Raw genomic sequence first — 17,924 nt, 5'->3', positions numbered from 1 at the left:
TCGACACAAACATTCCTGAGACCAGACGCACACTCGTGTAATGTATCGCACTCATTTGGCGGCGGTTGTGTGTAAAGCCTCTTGTCTCAGGTTCTCTCCATCCACCAGGGTTCTGAGGGTCGGTCTCGTGGTGAACTGGTTCCAGTTTGGATCCGTGCTGCTGCTGTTTCCATCCCACAGCACCGACAGCACCGTCATGTGACCGTTCACAGACGAAGACAAATCACCCAGAATGAAACATCGTCCAGGTGACTGGTGCGAGCAGCTGGTCCTCTGGGTCCTGTGGAGTTTGAAATGTCTGTGATTAATTCTCTGCTTCCAAACTGAAATGGATCTGTGTGTAGTTCTGTTCTGATCCTGTCTGAGTTTCTTATGACTTCATGTTTAACTGCAGGTGGAACATCATGATCCCGACTGGACGTTCCATCAGGAGAAGAAAGCTGAGGTGACCTCCCCCACCTGCACCCCCCCACCCTCTTCTCATGGCTGGCGAGAGCGTGTGAAACGAGGGGCCACAGGGGCCAGTTGTTTTTAAATAAACTCAATCTGCTAACAGTTTTATAACCCTGACCTCGTAAAACTGGCTGCAGCTTTTGGTCAGCTCTCTCTCCTGATGGGGCGAGCGAGCCGTCCGGGGCTGGAATTCCCATTTGCCGCTGTGGAGCGTGTGGATGCGTCAGCTGGTGTGTGAGGGAAGGAGAGAGAGAGGGAGAGAGGGCGTGTGATATACGATTGCTGTGTCACGATCCACATGTGACGAGCGTCCTCACAGGCAGAGCATCCAGGCGGCTCCCTCTCTCTGCTGATTTCCCTGTAGAAGAAGAAGTGAGGCAGAGAGAGAGAGAGAGCAAGAGGAGGTGAGAGAGGCAGAGGGAGGAGAGAATAGCCTTCAGACAATCAGTGGGAGAGAGAGAGAGAGAGAGAGAGGTAGAAGCAGGGGGAGAGAGGAGCTGGCTGCCAAACAATAGTTGAACAACAATCCGTGTTGTGCAGGATCTCAGCGTCTCAGTGGTCCAGATCCGTCCAGTGTCTCTGAGGTCCAGACCCGTCCAGTGCCTCTGAGGTCCAGACCCGTCCAGTGTCTCTGAGGTCCAGACCCTCCAGTGTCTCTGCTGCCCGGTGCCGAAGGTAAGTCCACTCAGCCGGAGGTCGAACCTCAGGATCCGTCTTTCTCACCGGATGTCTTCTGATTCATATTCCACCAGAACCTCCTCGTTCCTCTCTGACAGCCCTGAACCGGGTTCTCTTACCGATGTGAGAGGAGGTGATGCATGTTCGTGAAGGTTGTTCACACAGAGTTGGACGAGCTCACGTACAGAAGAGGCTGACTTCCTGTTTTATATCACTACTATCGTGACTGTGTGTGGAGACACTGAGGTTCTCTCACAGACCTGAGAGGATGTGGTGCACGGAGCTGTGACTTTAGTTCCACAGAGTTCAACTTGAACTTCTTCTCACTGCTTCTCCTCCTGCAGCTCAGGTGTGCATTCCTGTTTTACTGCAGGTATGTTCTGCTCCACACGCGTCCAGGAGCCACAAGTGGTTGTGATTAGGACGCAGTGTGACACGATGTGTAATGGGAGGAAACATGTTTGTGTTGGCGCTGCTGGGAACACTAATCAGGCTCTGACAGCGAGGCTGGAAGGATAATGGACCTCGTGGAGTGTGTGTGTCTGTGTGTGTCTGTGTGTGTGTCAGGTTAACAGCGGTGTGAATACGCTTGTAGATATATGTTTTACAGGTGCATGCGTTTATGTCCATAAGTGTATGATTGACTTGGCCTGTGCTGCTGGAGCGTGAAGCTGCTGGCTCTCGCTGGAGGCCGATGATGACAGATATAAGAGACGCTGTGGTAGGTAGGAGGAGGAGGAGGAGGAGGAGGAGGAGGAGGAGGAGGAGGAGGAGGAGGAGCGCTACCACTTCCACGGAGCTGAGGGAGGTGAGCATGTGAGAAAGAACGAGGGAGAAGGTGTTCGACGGAGAAATGAAGTGACTACAAAGACTGCAGGATAATGAGAGTGGGAAGAGAGAGAGAGAGAGAAAGGAAGTGGGAGGAAAATCATCTGGGCGAGAGAGGGGGGGGGACCGGGAGGAGGGGATGAAGTGCCAGAGAGAGACACGATAAATAGAAGAAACAGAATGAAACTGAGATGTGTGAGAGAGGGAGAGAGCTGGAGGAGGTGAGAGTGACAGAGTCTGACACAAGGAGGAGGAGAAGGAGCGAGAGAGAGAGAGAGAGAGAGAGAAAGAGATAGAGAGAGAGAGAGAGAGAGAGAGAGAGAGAAAGAGAGAGAGAGAAAGAGATAGAGAGAGAGAGAGAGAGAGAGAGAGAGAGAGAGAGAGAGAGAGAGTGTGAAACATCCCTCCAGACATCTCTCTCCACCTCCAGTGACACCAGATGAGAAACAGTTTGAGATGAAACGTCTGCATCCTCGAACCACTGAGGAGGAGGAGGAGGAGGAGGAGGAGGAGGAGGAGGAGGAGGAGGAGGAGGAGGAGGAGGAGGAGGAGGAGGTGTGTTTGAAACATCTCACATTCAGCCAGGTGCAGATAGAAGCTGCTACAGGAGTGTGTGGTTGGTGTTGTCTCATGTTTCATATTCTCACACGTTCATACAAAAACACACACACACACACGCACACACACAGACACACAAACACACAGGGGCCCATTGTGAGTGGCTTTGTTTGGACAGTATTGAAGCTGATGGACGCTTCACAGTGTCTCATGGCCGCAGGAAGCAGCTCTGACAGATGGACGCTCTGGAGAAGATCCTCAGAACATCTCTGCTGCCCAGAGGAACCTGGTCCCAGGTGATAACACCAGTCTGTGGCTCCTCTCCTCCTCCTCTCCTCCTCCTCCCCTCCTCCTCTCCTCCTCCTCTCCTCCTCCTCTCCTCCTCATCTCCACGGCCCTCAGGAGGAGGATCTGGTTTCACGGCCTCGTGCCCTCGCTGTCGTCCTCCTTCTCCCTCTGTAGTGATGAGGATGGAGAGAACAGAGGAGGTAGATTCAGGGACTCCTCCCACCTGAACATTAACACGACCCAGAAAGCTGTGAGAACATTCTCACACTGACGTCCTCTGTGTCTTCTCTTTGTCTCTCCACTGGTTCTGAGAAGCCTAAATTGTAACGCTAACACGAGATTAGCTGCGGCTCACACGGCCGCTGCTCATTGGCTGAACACGGCGCTCAAATCCACACTGTTTGTCTTATCTTCACTGGGGGGGATATATTTAGTGAGGAGCTTAGCTTTTAGGAGGCTGGCGCGTGGGGAGGGTAAGAGAAAGAGTGTGTGTGTGTGCGTGTGTGTGTGTGTGTGTGTGTGTGTGTGTGTGTGTGTGTGTGTGTGTCTGAGTGACAGAGTGAGAGGAAGCGCAAATTTGTGTGCGTGTGTTTCGGGAGCTGGCGTCAGTAGACAGTGAAAGAGCTTGGCACTCTGCATGCCAAACTGTGTGTGTGTGTGTGTGTGTGTGTGTGTGCGTGTGTGTGTGTGTGTGTGTGTGTGGAGGACAGGTCTGTGTGTCTGTACCCCCCCACCCCCCCACTCGCTCCAGTCAGGAATCTGCCCTTTAGTTTATTAAAAGCTGGTGAAACAATGGAGGGAGGTGAGGTGGAGGGTGTGTGTGTGTGTGTGTGTGTGTGTGTGTGTGTGTGTGTGTGTGTGACGCTGGGCAGCAGGGAGTGAATCAGAAGGTGGTGTGATGACGATGATGATGATGATGATGATGATGATGATGATGATGATGATGCAGGAAGAAGGAGACGGGGACGAACGTAGTGAAACTCGTGATGACTCCCTCTACCTGTCATTTCTCTTGATTCCTCCCCTTTGGTGCACCTGTTCTATGGGCGGGGGAGGTGGAGGAGGTGGGGGAGGTGGGGGAGGTGGGTGGGGTGGGTGGGGGGGCTCCAGGTCGTCACCGTCCCCCGGACAGCAGCTGTGTGATCAGCTGCCGGCTGGAGGATCCCTCTGAAGATCTGGCTCCTCAGCTCATGAGCCATCACACACCAACACCCCAGAAAGTCCAGGGCCCAAGAGCAGCAGCACATTGTTCCACACAGCTACCCCCCCCCCCCCCCCCACACACACACACACACACCCTGTATCTACATACGTGTGCTGGTTTGCGTGTGTGAGAACAGAAACCCACATGTGAGGTGGGCAGGGGATATTTATACACGTGGAAATGTGGACTGACAGATTCTGTCCCACACAACATATGGTCCCAAGAGTCCAATCCGTCTTCAGCTTCACTTCTGTCTCCTGAAGACTTCTGGTCTTCACCTCAGATCTTTGTCTCAGTGGTGAAGCAGAGCCAGCGTCAGGCCGGGGCCTCGATCACATGCTGGGAATCAAGTCTTCATTAAACACGTGTGTCTCAGCAGGATTTCATTTAAACTACTGAACACATCCAGGAAACAACAAACAGTCCAGAACATTCAAGAGTTTCTTCAGTATTTTCATTGATTCCTCAGAGAACAAGTCATGGATCTGGAATCATTTAGAGGACCAGTTGAACCCTGGTGTCGTGAGGGGACTGTCGGTGGAGGCTGGTTCTCTGCTGAGTGACCTTCTGGCTGATTTGAAGGTATTGAACCTTTCATGTAACTTGTTGAAAGGAAGAGACACGAGCCAGGAGGACACCCATCACTCTGGGGCCTGAGTCTGAAGGGACGGATCCAGAATAGCTCCTGGATCTCAATCAGGTACATTTAGAGGAATGATATTAACGAGTGTGTGCAGCAGAAATCAGATCGAGTCGCCTCCAGATGTGGATTTAGAACTCAAAACCTGTAACTAGCACCAATGAGGAGCTGAGATCAGTAGAGATGAGAGATATTTAAATCTGTTTAATCGTCAACAGGTTTAGGGCCTGAGAAGAATCTCATCTACTCTCAGTGTGGATGTCGGATCCAGGATTCACTTTCTCTCCTGAAAACTAAACATACGTAATAAGACCTCCTCCTTTCTTCTTCTTTATTTCTCCTGTAAGAACTCCTGGTGTTGTTGGGCCTCGGCCGAGGTCTGAGTGACGCTCTAGTTTTTATTATTAATCGACCAAGCCCCCTAAGCTTGGAATCACCATCTCATAACTCCCAAAGTCCTAAAGCTTCAAACCAGAGAGACTGAGGTATGCATGGGGGGGGGGGGGGGGGGGGCGGTTACGCACTCTTTTGGCCCCACAGATATCCTGAACCCAGACGGTGTTTTTGTTGTTGCCGATTCGGGGCTTTCTCCAACAACCTGCCCCGTGGCGGCTGAAGCTCTATCTACAGAAACTAAGAGCGGAATGTCCGTGATTTGATTTGCTCTATGACATACGATCTGTCTTTTAATGAGCAGTAAATACAGATGTACCGATACGGCTCCACATTTAATTAGGAGTATAGTTACATGTACTACATCGACCCATGGGCCTCCTCCTCCTCCTCCTCCTCCTCCTCCTCCTCCTCCTCCTCCTGTGGATTTCTAATTACTCTCTGAGTTCTGGGAATTCCACATCGGTGAGTTATCGAGGAGAAGAGAATGCTTTTCATTTCTCTGGTTGTTGTGTCAAATTATTTAAGGTAGAATCAGCTTCAGAAGAATCGGAGCCAACGCACAAGCAGAGTCATGTGACTGCCTGAGTCATTGAACCTTGAAACAACCTCTACTCCGTTTTATTTTAAGTTTTTTCCTTTTGCAAACAGACCACAGCAGTAAAAGTGTTTTTATTTGCTCGGACTTCAGATGCGATCATTAGCATGAGCAGCTAAGCAGTTTAATGTGGGCAGTAGAAACCAGGGTTATGGCGTCACCGGGTGGCACCTCCACATTCCAGCGTTTCCACATTTCACTTTTATAATCTTTACACTACGAGGAACATTCACATATTCATCTTCTCACTCTAGAAGGCGTCAGAGGTAATTAAGGGCTCGGTGTCTTGCCCAAGGGCACTTCAACGTGCCAGGGACCAAATAACAACAACCCCTCGTGGACGCTATAAAATACTAGGTAATGGGAAACATCTCAGTTGAGTATGAAGCTCCACAGCCGACAGGTTTTGTTAGAACTGTGAGAACTTCTCAGACCTTCAGGATCTCATCACTCTACACCTCAGCTCAGGAGCAGCTCTGTTTCAACTCATCAGCTTTCATCACAACTCCAGTAGTTCTTATGAATACTGTGTCCCCTCCATGTCCACCACAGATGACCCCCCCAATCGTCTCCTTTCAGATAGTGTGACTGATGGACAGGGGCGTAACCACAGGGTGGCCAAACAAGGCCATCAAGGTGATTATTGTAGTTTAGATGTTGGCCCCCAGGAACCTGAACGCTCGTGGTACAAGAGACAGAAGGTTTTCTTCCTGCTTGAGTTTTGAGTTATGTATTTAATTCTTGCCCGTGCCCCCCCCCCCCCCCGATCTGGGTGGTGCAGCTTCAGCTCCTCTAGCACCTTTGCAGCCGTCGAGTGCTCATTTAAAAGACTTTTACAGGATTCTGGTTTTAACACACGTCAGCTGGAAACATTAAAACTAGTCTGGGGCCGATGTTGTTAACGTGACGTCTCCTCGTCTCAGTCAGCGCGAGGGAACGAGACGCTGCGGTCGGCTGGAATCATTTGTTTAGGTATTTGTAGGAGTTTCGAGTTTTAAATCCATCGTCCTCATCATCTGCTGAACACACGCAGATGATTAACAACTGTGAAAATACATCTTAGGTTTAATCTCATTGAATCCATCGGTCCAGGTCTGGGTCTTTTTCCAGAAGTCCCTGCAGAGATCAGGTTGAACCACAGGTCTGAGCCCAGGGCCGGTGTGGGTGAACTGGGAGAGAAGAGGCCACTCTGACCTTTACACTGGCCAGAACCTCCTGACCTGGTTCATGTCTGCTTTGACCAACGGTACAGACGAGACATCCTCACACACACAGACACACACACAGACACACACTCAGTTTGCTCGCTCACGGTGCAACAATGAACTCACCCACTCAGATACTCTCTCTCTATTATCCTGAAAGCCTGGTCGTCTGAGGCAGCTGCCGGTCGGCGTGAATCACCAGCTTCCAAAGCTCCAGAGTGAGTCACCAGCAGAGACTCTGATCATGACGAGTTGTCCCCTTGGACAGAGGGATGTCCCCTGGTCCTGCTGCAACCACAGCTCAGGAGGCTGGTTGCTGAACTGGCTGACTGGTTTGTCAGCTGGTTTGTCAGCTGGTTTACACAGAAACCACTCAACAGATTTCCACTGAACTCTGTGGGAACATGAGCCAAGAAACAACCTTTGATTAAATTTGAGTGAATCCAGGAAACAACCTCTGACATATTTATAGTTTGATTAAATTTATGAGGTTAGAACAACATTCTCATTATTTATGTTTTCTTTACTTCACAGTAGCAAAAGAAGATGTGGATTTTAAATTATGATCATAAATACACTTGTAGTGTTATGTTTGATCTGAATCGAAATTCTAACACAGGGCTACGAGGCACTAGAGTCCATTACTACAGTTACCTTTTCTGCTGCTCATCGCAAGGTTCGGCTTTGGTTCTTGGATTATTAAAGGAAGTGGTAAATTGCACCACTAATGTCTTATATCAGATTTATTGGCCTCTGAGTTGATCATACGTGTGGAGTCCAGGCTCCTTGTGAGTCTGTGGGAGGGTTTCAGGTACAGGACGGAGTTTAGAGCTTTTCCAGCTGCGGAGGAAAGTGACGCCATGAGAGCAGGGCCAGTGATCCGTGAAACCAGAGAAACTCAGTGGAGCCGGGGGGGGGGGGGGGCTGCAGAGTCCAGTCAGAACCGGGCCTCAGCTCCGGAGTGAACCATCATCTAACCTGGCTATAGAAAGACATGGAAGCAGCTTCAGGTCTGCATTCCTGATCCTCGGTAGATAAAGATAAATCTTGTTTAAGTTTGAAATGTGCTCCATGCTTCATATTTCAGAATCAAGTGGAGTATCACAGGTTGAACAGTGTAAACTGGGTTCAGGTAGTTTCCATCCATCACAGTCCTCTGGATGACCATCGAAGCTGAAGTGTGTAATCGGGTGTACGACCCACGTGTAACAGGAACCTGGTAGGTGGTGGGGGGGGGGGTCGACAGGGGCCCGGCAGCAGCTTGATCCATGTCTCCTCTTGAGCTGCTTCATTTTGTTTTGTGTGGGACACCTCATGTGGATCCGTGACAGGACCCGACAGCCCTCACCCTAACCCTGCCTGAAACCAGCAGCCGAGACGGGGAGACCAGTGGTCGCTGTGGGCCGGGTCCCACTGGCAGGACTGGAGGTGCTGATGGGTGCTGGCTCTACGAGGCCCGGCCGCTGTGTAACCCTGCAGCACATGTTCCACGGGCCAACCAAACATCTTGGGGAGTATTTATTTTAACAGGCCAAATGATACTTCTATTTCTCTCAGGAGGAATGTTAAGGTTAAATGATTCCCCTCAGAAAGAAAAACACAGGGCTGGACCGGGGGGGGGGGGGGACTCAGGCTCCATGTGAACCGGACAGATTCTGAGATTCTAAATCAAAAGAGGGAAAAAGCAAAAAGAGATTCATGTTAAGTGGGAGATTTGATAGAATACCTGCTAATTTCCTCTGAGTTAACTGAGCCAGACGGTGAATCCACTGCCACCGGAGCACGAGGTCACTTCACGTGCACAGGCTTCACGTGCACAGGCTTCACGTGCACACGCCGGTGTCACAGAGGAAATCTGCGTTTTATTAGAAATACGAACAAATACGACTTCACTGGAATAAAGATTTAACTGCAGAGTAACAGTGAGTTGTGTTGCATCATAAAAGTTCTTATAAAACCTTCTGAATTTAAAGGCACAATTCAAATATTTATTCAGAATAACACCAGCTTTAACAGTTAGTTCAACTGAACTGATGCAGAAGCTGCTGTCGTCTGGTCTTAATACAGAGTCCAATTAATAACAATAAAGTGTTTACACGCTGCCTGACGTTTTTATCTTTTAAGACAATATAAGACAAAACATTTTCATCTTGAAACTCTAAAAATATTATAACATAATTAAGAGGAGAGGTTGTTAAATGATTCTATAAAACAAAACTCTACTCAGCCTGCACAAATGGTTTATATTTATTATAATCCATAGGTTCACCGTAACAAGCACAAATCTACTTTATGAACTTAGAGAGTTGACAATTAACAAGTATATACAGAGAGTCCACATATTTCTATACAGATTATTAATCCTAAGATTTAAAAGAGGAAAACTTGAGCCACAGACTTCCTCACGCTTCCTGACCTCACACACACTCCTCTCTCTGACTCACACACACTCCTCTCTCTAACTCACACACACTCCTCTCTCTAACTCACACACACTCCTCTCTCTGACTCACACACACTCCTCTCTCTAACTCACACACACTCCTCTCTCTAACTCACACACACTCCTCTCTCTAACTCACACACACTCCTCTCTCTAACTCACACACACTCTTCTCTCTAACTCACACACACTCCTCTCTCTGACTCACACACACTCCCTGTTAGCACCGAGCTCCCTCCACACCGACACGATTGTCAAGAGGACGATGAAACTCTGGAGCTGGAGAAGAAACCCACACAAGTAGGAGTCTGCAGCGGCTGAGCGGTCGTGGGGGGGGGGGGGGGGGGCTTGTTGGGAGAGCGATTTCTTTTAATGAAAACGTGGTTGGGGGGGGGGGGGGGGGGCTGCAGGCTGTTTGTGCATGGGTTAGGTTTCTCCTTCTGTAATAAAAGCACCAGGACTTGTGCGTTTACATGTGTGTGTGCAGTGTGTGGGTGCACAAGGGAAGCCGCGGAACTGAGGAGACAAAGTAGGCAGCCAGGTCTGGAGACACACACACAGACACACACAGACACACACACACACACACACACACACACACACACAAACTCATCAAACAGTTAATCACTAAACTTGGCTGAAGCGTCTCTGAGAGTTTGTCTGGAGCTTCGTCCTCTGAACGTCTCCGTGTGATCGTTTCTGCAGCGCTAACAGAAGTCCCCCTCTGTCCCCTCTGTCCCCCTCTGTCCCCTCTGTCCCCCCTGTCCCCCTCTGTCCCCTCTGTCCCCCCTGTCCCCTCTGTCCTCTCTGTTCCCCCTGTCCCCCTCTGTCCCCTCTGTCCCCCTCTGTCCCCTCTGTCCCCCTCTGTCCCCCTCTGTCCCCCTCTGTCCCCTCTGTCCCCCTCTGTCCCCTCTGTCCCCTCTGTCCCCTCTGTCCCCCTCTGTCCCCTCTGTCCCTCTCTGTCCCCCTCTGTCCCCTCTGTCCCCCCTGTCCCCTCTGTCCCCCCTGTCCCCCTCTGTCCTCTTCCCTCAGACTGTGGTGGATCCAGACAGCGGGGGATGGAGCGGCCCGACCAGTCCACCCTCCTCCTGCTTCTCTCCCTGCAGCCCGCTGACCTTGAACCTCTGTTGTGCTAGCAGCGAGGAACCAGAGGAACCAGAGGAACCAGAGGAACCAGCGGAACCAGAGGAACACAGAGACACCCCCCCCCCCCCCCCCTCGCTCAGACCCTGAAGAGCAGGACTCGCTGTGAGAGGCCGAAGGAACCGCAGACGAGACACCGTGCAGGACCTCCAGTCAGGATCCGGAGCCTCGGGGTGGCCCCATCATGAAACCCTCCATCTCAGCGGGGCCCCCTGCTGGCCTGCTGCTCGTCCTGATGTGCTGCCCCCTGCTGGGCCTGGTGCAGTCGGCCAGCAGCAAGAAGCCCAGTGAGAACGGACACCCGCACCTGGGGGACTCGGACCCGGAGCGCTGCATGAGGCACCACTTTGTGGAGACCATTACACATCCCATTTATAAGTGCAACTCCAAGGTGAGCCCAGAACACACACACACACACACACACCGACACACACACACACACACGTTTGTACCTCTACACTAACCCCTAACCTCAACCATCACTACTAAACCCCAAACCTAATTCTAAAGCTAATTCTAACCCTGAAACCAAGTGTAAACCCTCAACACAAAGTCACATAGATATCTGTACAAGCTCACACACACACACACACAAAGACACACACACACACGCCTTGTAAACCATCTGCTTTAGTGTATTCAGTCATACGTGTTAACAAGTTGTTAACAGTAACACATCCAGTGCTGATGACTGAAATCATTTTTCTTAAGTACGAGAGAAAGTGAACCTCAGATCCCCCCCCCCCCCCCCCGTGAAGCCTCGGCCTCTCTCTTTCTCTCACTCTATCTCCTTCACTCCGTCATTTAGACGAGTCATGCTGGGTTTCTGAGGGACCGTGTGTGTGTGTGTTTGTGTGTGTGTGTGTGTCTGGACGGGGGCCATGCTGCAGACACATTCTGCTCCTCAGCTGGGACTGGGTTTTGGCCGAGGTGGACTCCCCCCCCCTCTGAAGACAGAGCGCTGATGATGAGGAGGCGTGGTGCTCGTCCTGTCTGAAGGCTCAGACTCACACTGGGGCTGCGGACACACAAAGAGAGAACACAACCCCGCTGCCACATTAACCCCCGACACGTCTAGAAACACGTGTGACCTCATGTTAAACGTCTCAGTGAGGATGAAGCCCGTTGATGTAAAGACACTGATGATCCTCTGATCCCAGCAAACAGGCGAAGGCCACAGTGGGACGAGGTTTCACTTCTCTGACTGAGCCGTTGTTCCTCCAGTGTGTGATCAGCTCGTTGGATTGTGTTAACGTTGTGTCTCTGAGCAGGAGGCCAAACCACAACTCCACTCAGGCGAGGCAGGGTTGAGCTCACTCACAGCGGGAACTGAGTTTCTATTACACTGCACGGAGACTGACAGGAAGCCCAGCGCCTGCTCTACACCTCAGTGTGTGTGTGGAGTGTGTGTGTGTGTGTGCGTGTCTGTGTGTGTGTGTGTGTGTCTGTGTGTGTTGCTCATCTGCAGCCCAGGTATAGAGTCGGGTTCTGGAAGCTTTTCTCTCCCACAGTAAATTTGAATTTACAAGGACACACAAACTGGTTTTACACACAAAGCTCCTCTGTTCAGCCTCCGTCTCAAACACTTTGAGATCCAGAGATCTGCTGACATGTTCCAGGAGCTTCAGAGTGAATCTAGAGCAGAAACCGGAGAAGTCGAACCACAGAGATTAAAACATGGAGAAACCAGAAATATGAACTTTCTGTTTGGAGAAGATCTCCGTCTCTTCACGTCTGTCACCACTTTCTTCTTCTGATTCTGTTTACTTATTAATCTTATTAATAAATCTAGTTTTTCTCCTCATTAACAACCAAACATAAAAATACAATTTGGAATATTGAGAAGATTCTGTTTTTGTGAAAGCACGATTTGAAAATGCACAAAGCAGGTGGACGTGAAGCCTCCTGGTGGAAACAGTTTGTCTTTCTCTGGTTGTAAAAGCAGAAAGTCATAAATCTGGTGATGTATTCAGAGTTTGGATTTATTCAGCTTGTTTTACACTTAATCGAATAAAAGAGGTTATTGAGTTGCATTCTGGGAACTGCAGCCGAGAGCCTGACTCTCACAGATCGGACGATTCAGCGCCTTTTAACTTTGAGTTTGAAAGTTTTGATCACAAGTTTTTTAAAGTTTGACACTTTTTTCAAACGCTTCTGATTGGCTGATCGTTTCCTGAGTGACACCCGGGGCTGACTGTAGATCTGTGACATCACAAAGCTCCTGACGGCCATGTTTACAACATGAGACCTTTAAGTGTTTCATATTATCTATCTGAGAGGCAGGAGGTGAAGAGGAGGAGCAGGGAGGGGCTGAGAGACAGGAGGTGAAGAGGAGGAGCAGGGAGGGGCTGAGAGGCAGGAGGTGAAGAGGAGGAGCAGGGAGGTGCTGAGAGACAGTAGGTGAAGAGGAGGAGCAGGGAGGTGCTGAGAGATGGGAGGTGAAGAGGAGGAGCAGGGAGGGGCTGAGAGACAGTAGGTGAAGAGGAGGAGCAGGGAGGTGCTGAGAGATGGGAGGTGAAGAGGAGGAGCAGGGAGGGGCTGAGAGACAGGAGGTGAAGAGGAGGAGCAGGGAGGGGCTGAGAGACAGTAGGTGAAGAGGAGGAGCAGGGAGGTGCTGAGAGATGGGAGGTGAAGAGGAGGAGCAGGGAGGTGCTGAGAGATGGGAGATGAAGAGGAGGAGCAGGGAGGGGCTGAGAGACAGTAGGTGAAGAGGAGGAGCAGGGAGGTGCTGAGAGATGGGAGGTGAAGAGGAGGAGCAGGGAGGGGCTGAGAGACAGTAGGTGAAGAGGAGGAGCAGGGAGGTGCTGAGAGATGGGAGGTGAAGAGGAGGAGCAGGGAGGGGCTGAGAGACAGGAGGTGAAGAGGAGGAGCAGGGAGGGGCTGAGAGACAGTAGGTGAAGAGGAGGAGCAGGGAGGTGCTGAGAGATGGGAGGTGAAGAGGAGGAGCAGGGAGGGGCTGAGAGACAGGAGGTGTAGAGGAGGAGCAGGGAGGGGCTGAGAGACAGGAGGCGAAGAGGAGGAGCAGGGAGGTGCTGAGAGACAGGAGGTGAAGAGGAGGAGCAGAGAGGTGCTGAGAGACAGGAGGTGAAGAGGAGGAGCACGGAGGGGCTGAGAGACAGGAGGTGAAGAGGAGGAGCAGGGAGGTGCTGAGAGACAGGAGGTGAAGAGGAGGAGTAGGGAGGGGCTGAGAGACAGCAGGTGAAGAGGAGGAGCAGGGAGGTGCTGGAAGACAGTAGGTGAAGAGGAGGAGGAGGGAGGTGCTGAGAGACAGGAGGTGAAGAGGAGGAGTAGGGAGGGGCTGAGAGACGGGAGATGAAGAGGAGGAGCAGGGGGGGGCTGAGAGACAGGAGGTGAAGAGGAGGAGCAGGGAGGGGCTGAGAGACAGGAGGTGAAGAGGAGGAGCGTCACACGAGAGGAGCTGTTGCTGTTTGACAGACTGATCCTGAGCAGGGACAAAGACAAATGGTCTTAAAGTGGAGACAAAGCTCCTGATGTCTGTGTGTGTGTGTGTGTATGTGTGTGAGTGTGTGTGTCTGTGTGTCTGTGTGTGAGTGTGTGTGTGCGTGCCACCCTGCCATGGCCCCAGACAGGCTTTGGTCAAAGTGGGCACCGGGGGGGGGACACACAGCAGCTGACAGGAGGACGTGACACAGGAGTCTGTTTAGGGAGGTGACAGGAATGTGGTGACCCTCAGAGGAATGTCAGCCGGACGCCCCAACACTAATCAGGCTGCTGTGTGTTTCTGATGTGTGTGTGTGTGTGTGTGTGTGTGTGTGTCTGTGTCTGATGTGTGTCTGTGTGTGTGTCTGTGTGTGAGCTCTTGGAGGAATGTGGGGCTGGTTTTGATGCTGTCTCTCAGTCTGCAGGTGCAAGGCCAAAGCGGTGGGACTCAAACCCACGACTCCCGCGGCCTCGCTGTGCCCACAGACCTCGTTCCTCATCCCGGTCCGGTCCCCGAGGTCCTGAGGAAGCCGCCTGAATGACCTCTGTGACCTCTGTGACCTGTGTGCTCTCTGTGTTCCAGATGGTGCTGCTGGCGCGCTGCGAGGGCCACTGCAGCCACACCACCCGCTCCGACCCCCTGATCTCCTTCAGCTCGGTGCTCAAGCAGCCCTTCAAGAGCACCTGCTCCTGCTGCCGGCCGCACACCTCCAAGCTGAAGGCCGTGCGGCTGCGCTGCTCCGGAGGGACTCGCATCACGGCCACGTACAGATACATCCTCGCCTGCAACTGTGAGGAGTGCAGCTGAGCCGGGGGCGGCGCCGGCCCAGCCCTCCAGACTCTACAGACCCAGCTTTCTCCTTGGCCTCGGACGTTAATCTAGAGCTTTCCAGAGCGTTTTGGTTGATTATTGGATCAGAGCGTCGCCCCAGAGGACGGCAGCTCAACGTGCTGGTTGTGATGTTGGGAGTGACAGTTTGGATCCATGGTACCACCCTCACCGGGCCTCAGCGTCGACCTGCGGCCCCGGGGACGCACACACATCATCTATACCCTCGCCTCTGTGTGCACTCAATCAGCGTAAATCATCAGAAGCATATTTCTCCAGCACTCGAGGCCAAACACCACAAACTGCTGCTCCCACGAGGCGGCTGGAGAGCCTCCTCGCTGCAGAGAGAGCTCAGGAAACCACAGAGCTCCTCACCAAGATCTGCTCCAGCCTCCATTAAAGCTCCATACAGAGCAGCCGGGACCAGGAGGCCCGGGGAGAGCGAGGGGATCCACATGTGAGGTTTACTCACCCTATAATAATCTACACGCTTTCATCTCACTGTGTAAAACACGAGTGGACAGCAGAGCTCATCACGTGAAGGAAGACGGCTCTGTCGTCCTCTGGGTGGCGCTGTGGACTCAGGCTCTGGAAGCTATCGCTGTTGATTGAAATGTAAACTGTCTCTTTGAATCTCTGACGCTCCTGTCGACATTATTGAAACTTCAGCTGCGATCAGGAACCTGCTGCTTTGTGCCCGTGGTGAAATGTTACTAACGACACGTCCAGTGTTTCCTCCTCGCTCCTCGTCTGTGAACAGGAAGTCAAACTGTCGCCATCAGCCGCCATTCAAACATCAACTAAAAACTCATGAACCTTTTCAAACTCTGTGAAAAGTTCACTTAGAATTGGGATAAACAGATTTTCTTGGGTCACGTTGAAGCAAAGAAAGAACCACGACATCATATTCCTGAAATCAAAACTTCATCTGAAAACTTCATCTTGAAACTTAGAGTCAGCTGAGTTCATGGTGTTTGAGTCTCTAGCTCTGAAACATCTCTCTGACTTGATGTGGTTTGAATTACACTCTACAGAATTACCAGAATATTATTTCAAGTTGTGCACAAATTCAGATGCAGAAGATAATTCACGTGTCCGATGCTCCGGAGAATTTAAAGAAATTTGCTTCAGACTAAGTCCAGAATAGTCCCTGAAGTCTGAGAGGAGTGGATCAGATCTTCTGTCCAATCGTGTTTCATCCTGTCAGTCACAGAAGGTGAGAACCCAAACACCAGGCGACCTTCTGTGAATCTCACAGAAGATAATTCAAACCATGTAAATTCATCTTTTCAAAGTAAAATGCTTCAGGACGTCAGTCCAGCCTCCATGTTGAAGTTGAGTTTCCTCAGCTGTGATTGGACGCAGTGAGAAGAGCTGAGACCAGTTAAAACCAGATTCCCAGCTGGTTTCCTGTGGAGATGAAGCAGCTCAGGAAACAATCACAACATGTAAATGTGTTTAAAGTTCAGCTTCACTCTCACTGTTTGTTCAGATCTAAAGTTCACAGAATCTCTCCAGAGTCCATCAGACTTGTGTTTCTTCGTGTTTGTCGTGTTTAACGTGTCTGCATCAAAACAGAGCAAAGAAAAGAATCAGGGCTGATAAATAAATACATAAAAACATGAGAACATCTGTTCTGGATCAATAACCTCGTGTTAGGAGCTCGTCAGACATGAATGTGATTAGAAGCTGCTTCTCGAGGCTGAGTGGGGGATCGTGTTCATTTGAAGTGATGACGTCAGAAGTTCACAGACGTTTGGATCTGCACCAAGTTACACAAACATCGGATTCATTTCTTCAAGATCATGAATTATTCTGAGGAATCAATTAACATGAGTCATTAGAGCTGCTTCCTCCACCAGAGACCAACAGTCCGGTTCAGATCCATGAAGCTGCAGCGAGCCCCCCCGGTCACAGACCTCCGTCCCTGAACATGACGTCTGTGAAATGTCCTCGTCCTCATCTGTCCTCCAAGTGTCCTGGAAGTCTGTCCTGTGGTTTTTGTGTAATCCTGCAAACTAACAAACGAACACAGATTCAAATGTGAATTCCTTGGCCCCGGTCGTGATTGTGACGTTTCTTTGCTTCCATTGAGTTTTAGACTCTGAAACAGGAAATGTAGAAATAGAAGAGAAAAGATGAATCTTGAGAAACGATGCTTTTCAGGTTTGTGATCTTCTCTGTGGTGGATGGACCGAGTGAAGGAGGAGAATCATCAGCTGCTTCACGTCTGAGTGGATTCATCCAGAGTGAAAACCTGTGTTCAGCCTCTGTGTGTGTCTGTGTACTAATAAATAAAAACATCTCAACACAATTCCCAGTTCCCTCAGAGATCGATTGTTTTAAAAGGTCTCACAGTTCAAACCAGCTGACAGCAGATCAAACAGAAGCTTCTTCATCAGAGTGAAATCTGAAATCTGCTCAAACTCCTTTTACATTGCATTACTTCACCAGAGAATCAGCTCCTCACCTGGAACATGTCTCGGTTGGCAGCCAGCGCCCCCTGCAGGATCCTCCACCGCACAGCACCTGACCTCCTGTTTAGGTGGTTTATAAAACAGCCTCCTCACTGGTTTACACTCCTCCTGCTCCTCCTGCTCCTCCTCCTGCTCCTCCTGCTCCTCAGTCCCTCACATTTCTCCTGCTCACAGATTCAACACAGTGTTTACAGCTGTTATATACAGCGACTGGTTCTACAGAGCAGCAGCGGGCCTGACTGGTTCTGACTGGTCCTGACTGGTCCTGACTGGTCGATTCGACCCAGTTACATGAAGGTTACACTAAACTCAGTGGCAGTAAGTGGTAGTGGTAGTAGTGCATAAGTAATAAGTGATAATATGGAATATTTCACATGATATTAAAGACAATATCATGAAAATAACAGTAACAATAATAACATTAATTGTTCTTAGTAAATAAAGCAGCTGTAACGCAGCTTTAATAATATTTACTATTTACTACTTCACATGTTTCATTATTACAACTGTTTTTCATTTGTTATTGTTGTCAGACACATGAATATTACACTTTAATCTGTTTAAAACTACATTACAGTTTGTTGTTATACTTTTTATCAAAGGTTTTCAATAAATACAAATATAAATAAAGCATGACACAAACGAAAGATCAGATTAACAGTTATTTATATGATAAAATGTTAAAAAAGAATAAAATAGAGACAGTAAAGTTAGAGACAGGCAAATAATTGAAGTTACCCACTAAT

The 17,924-nt window shown here is 50.2% G+C and overlaps 1 protein-coding gene across 1 annotated transcript; it reads left to right on the top strand.

Annotated features, from left to right (window-relative positions):
* Positions 1-10,606: 10,606 nt before the first annotated feature.
* On the top strand, positions 10,607-16,997 carry ndp (norrin cystine knot growth factor NDP). The gene is made up of 2 exons (XM_062402270.1): positions 10,607-10,822; positions 14,456-16,997. Exons 1-2 carry the CDS (start codon positions 10,616-10,618, stop codon positions 14,678-14,680), a joined length of 432 nt encoding a protein of 143 aa, XP_062258254.1. The 5' UTR covers positions 10,607-10,615; the 3' UTR covers positions 14,681-16,997.
* The last annotated feature ends 927 nt before the right edge of the window (positions 16,998-17,924 follow it).

Source organism: Platichthys flesus, chromosome 13 (assembly GCF_949316205.1).
Source record: "Platichthys flesus chromosome 13, fPlaFle2.1, whole genome shotgun sequence".
Lineage (NCBI taxonomy): Eukaryota > Metazoa > Chordata > Actinopteri > Pleuronectiformes > Pleuronectidae > Platichthys > Platichthys flesus.
The sequence above is the reverse complement of the archived record's forward strand: the minus strand, read 5'-3'. Positions and strand labels throughout refer to the sequence as shown.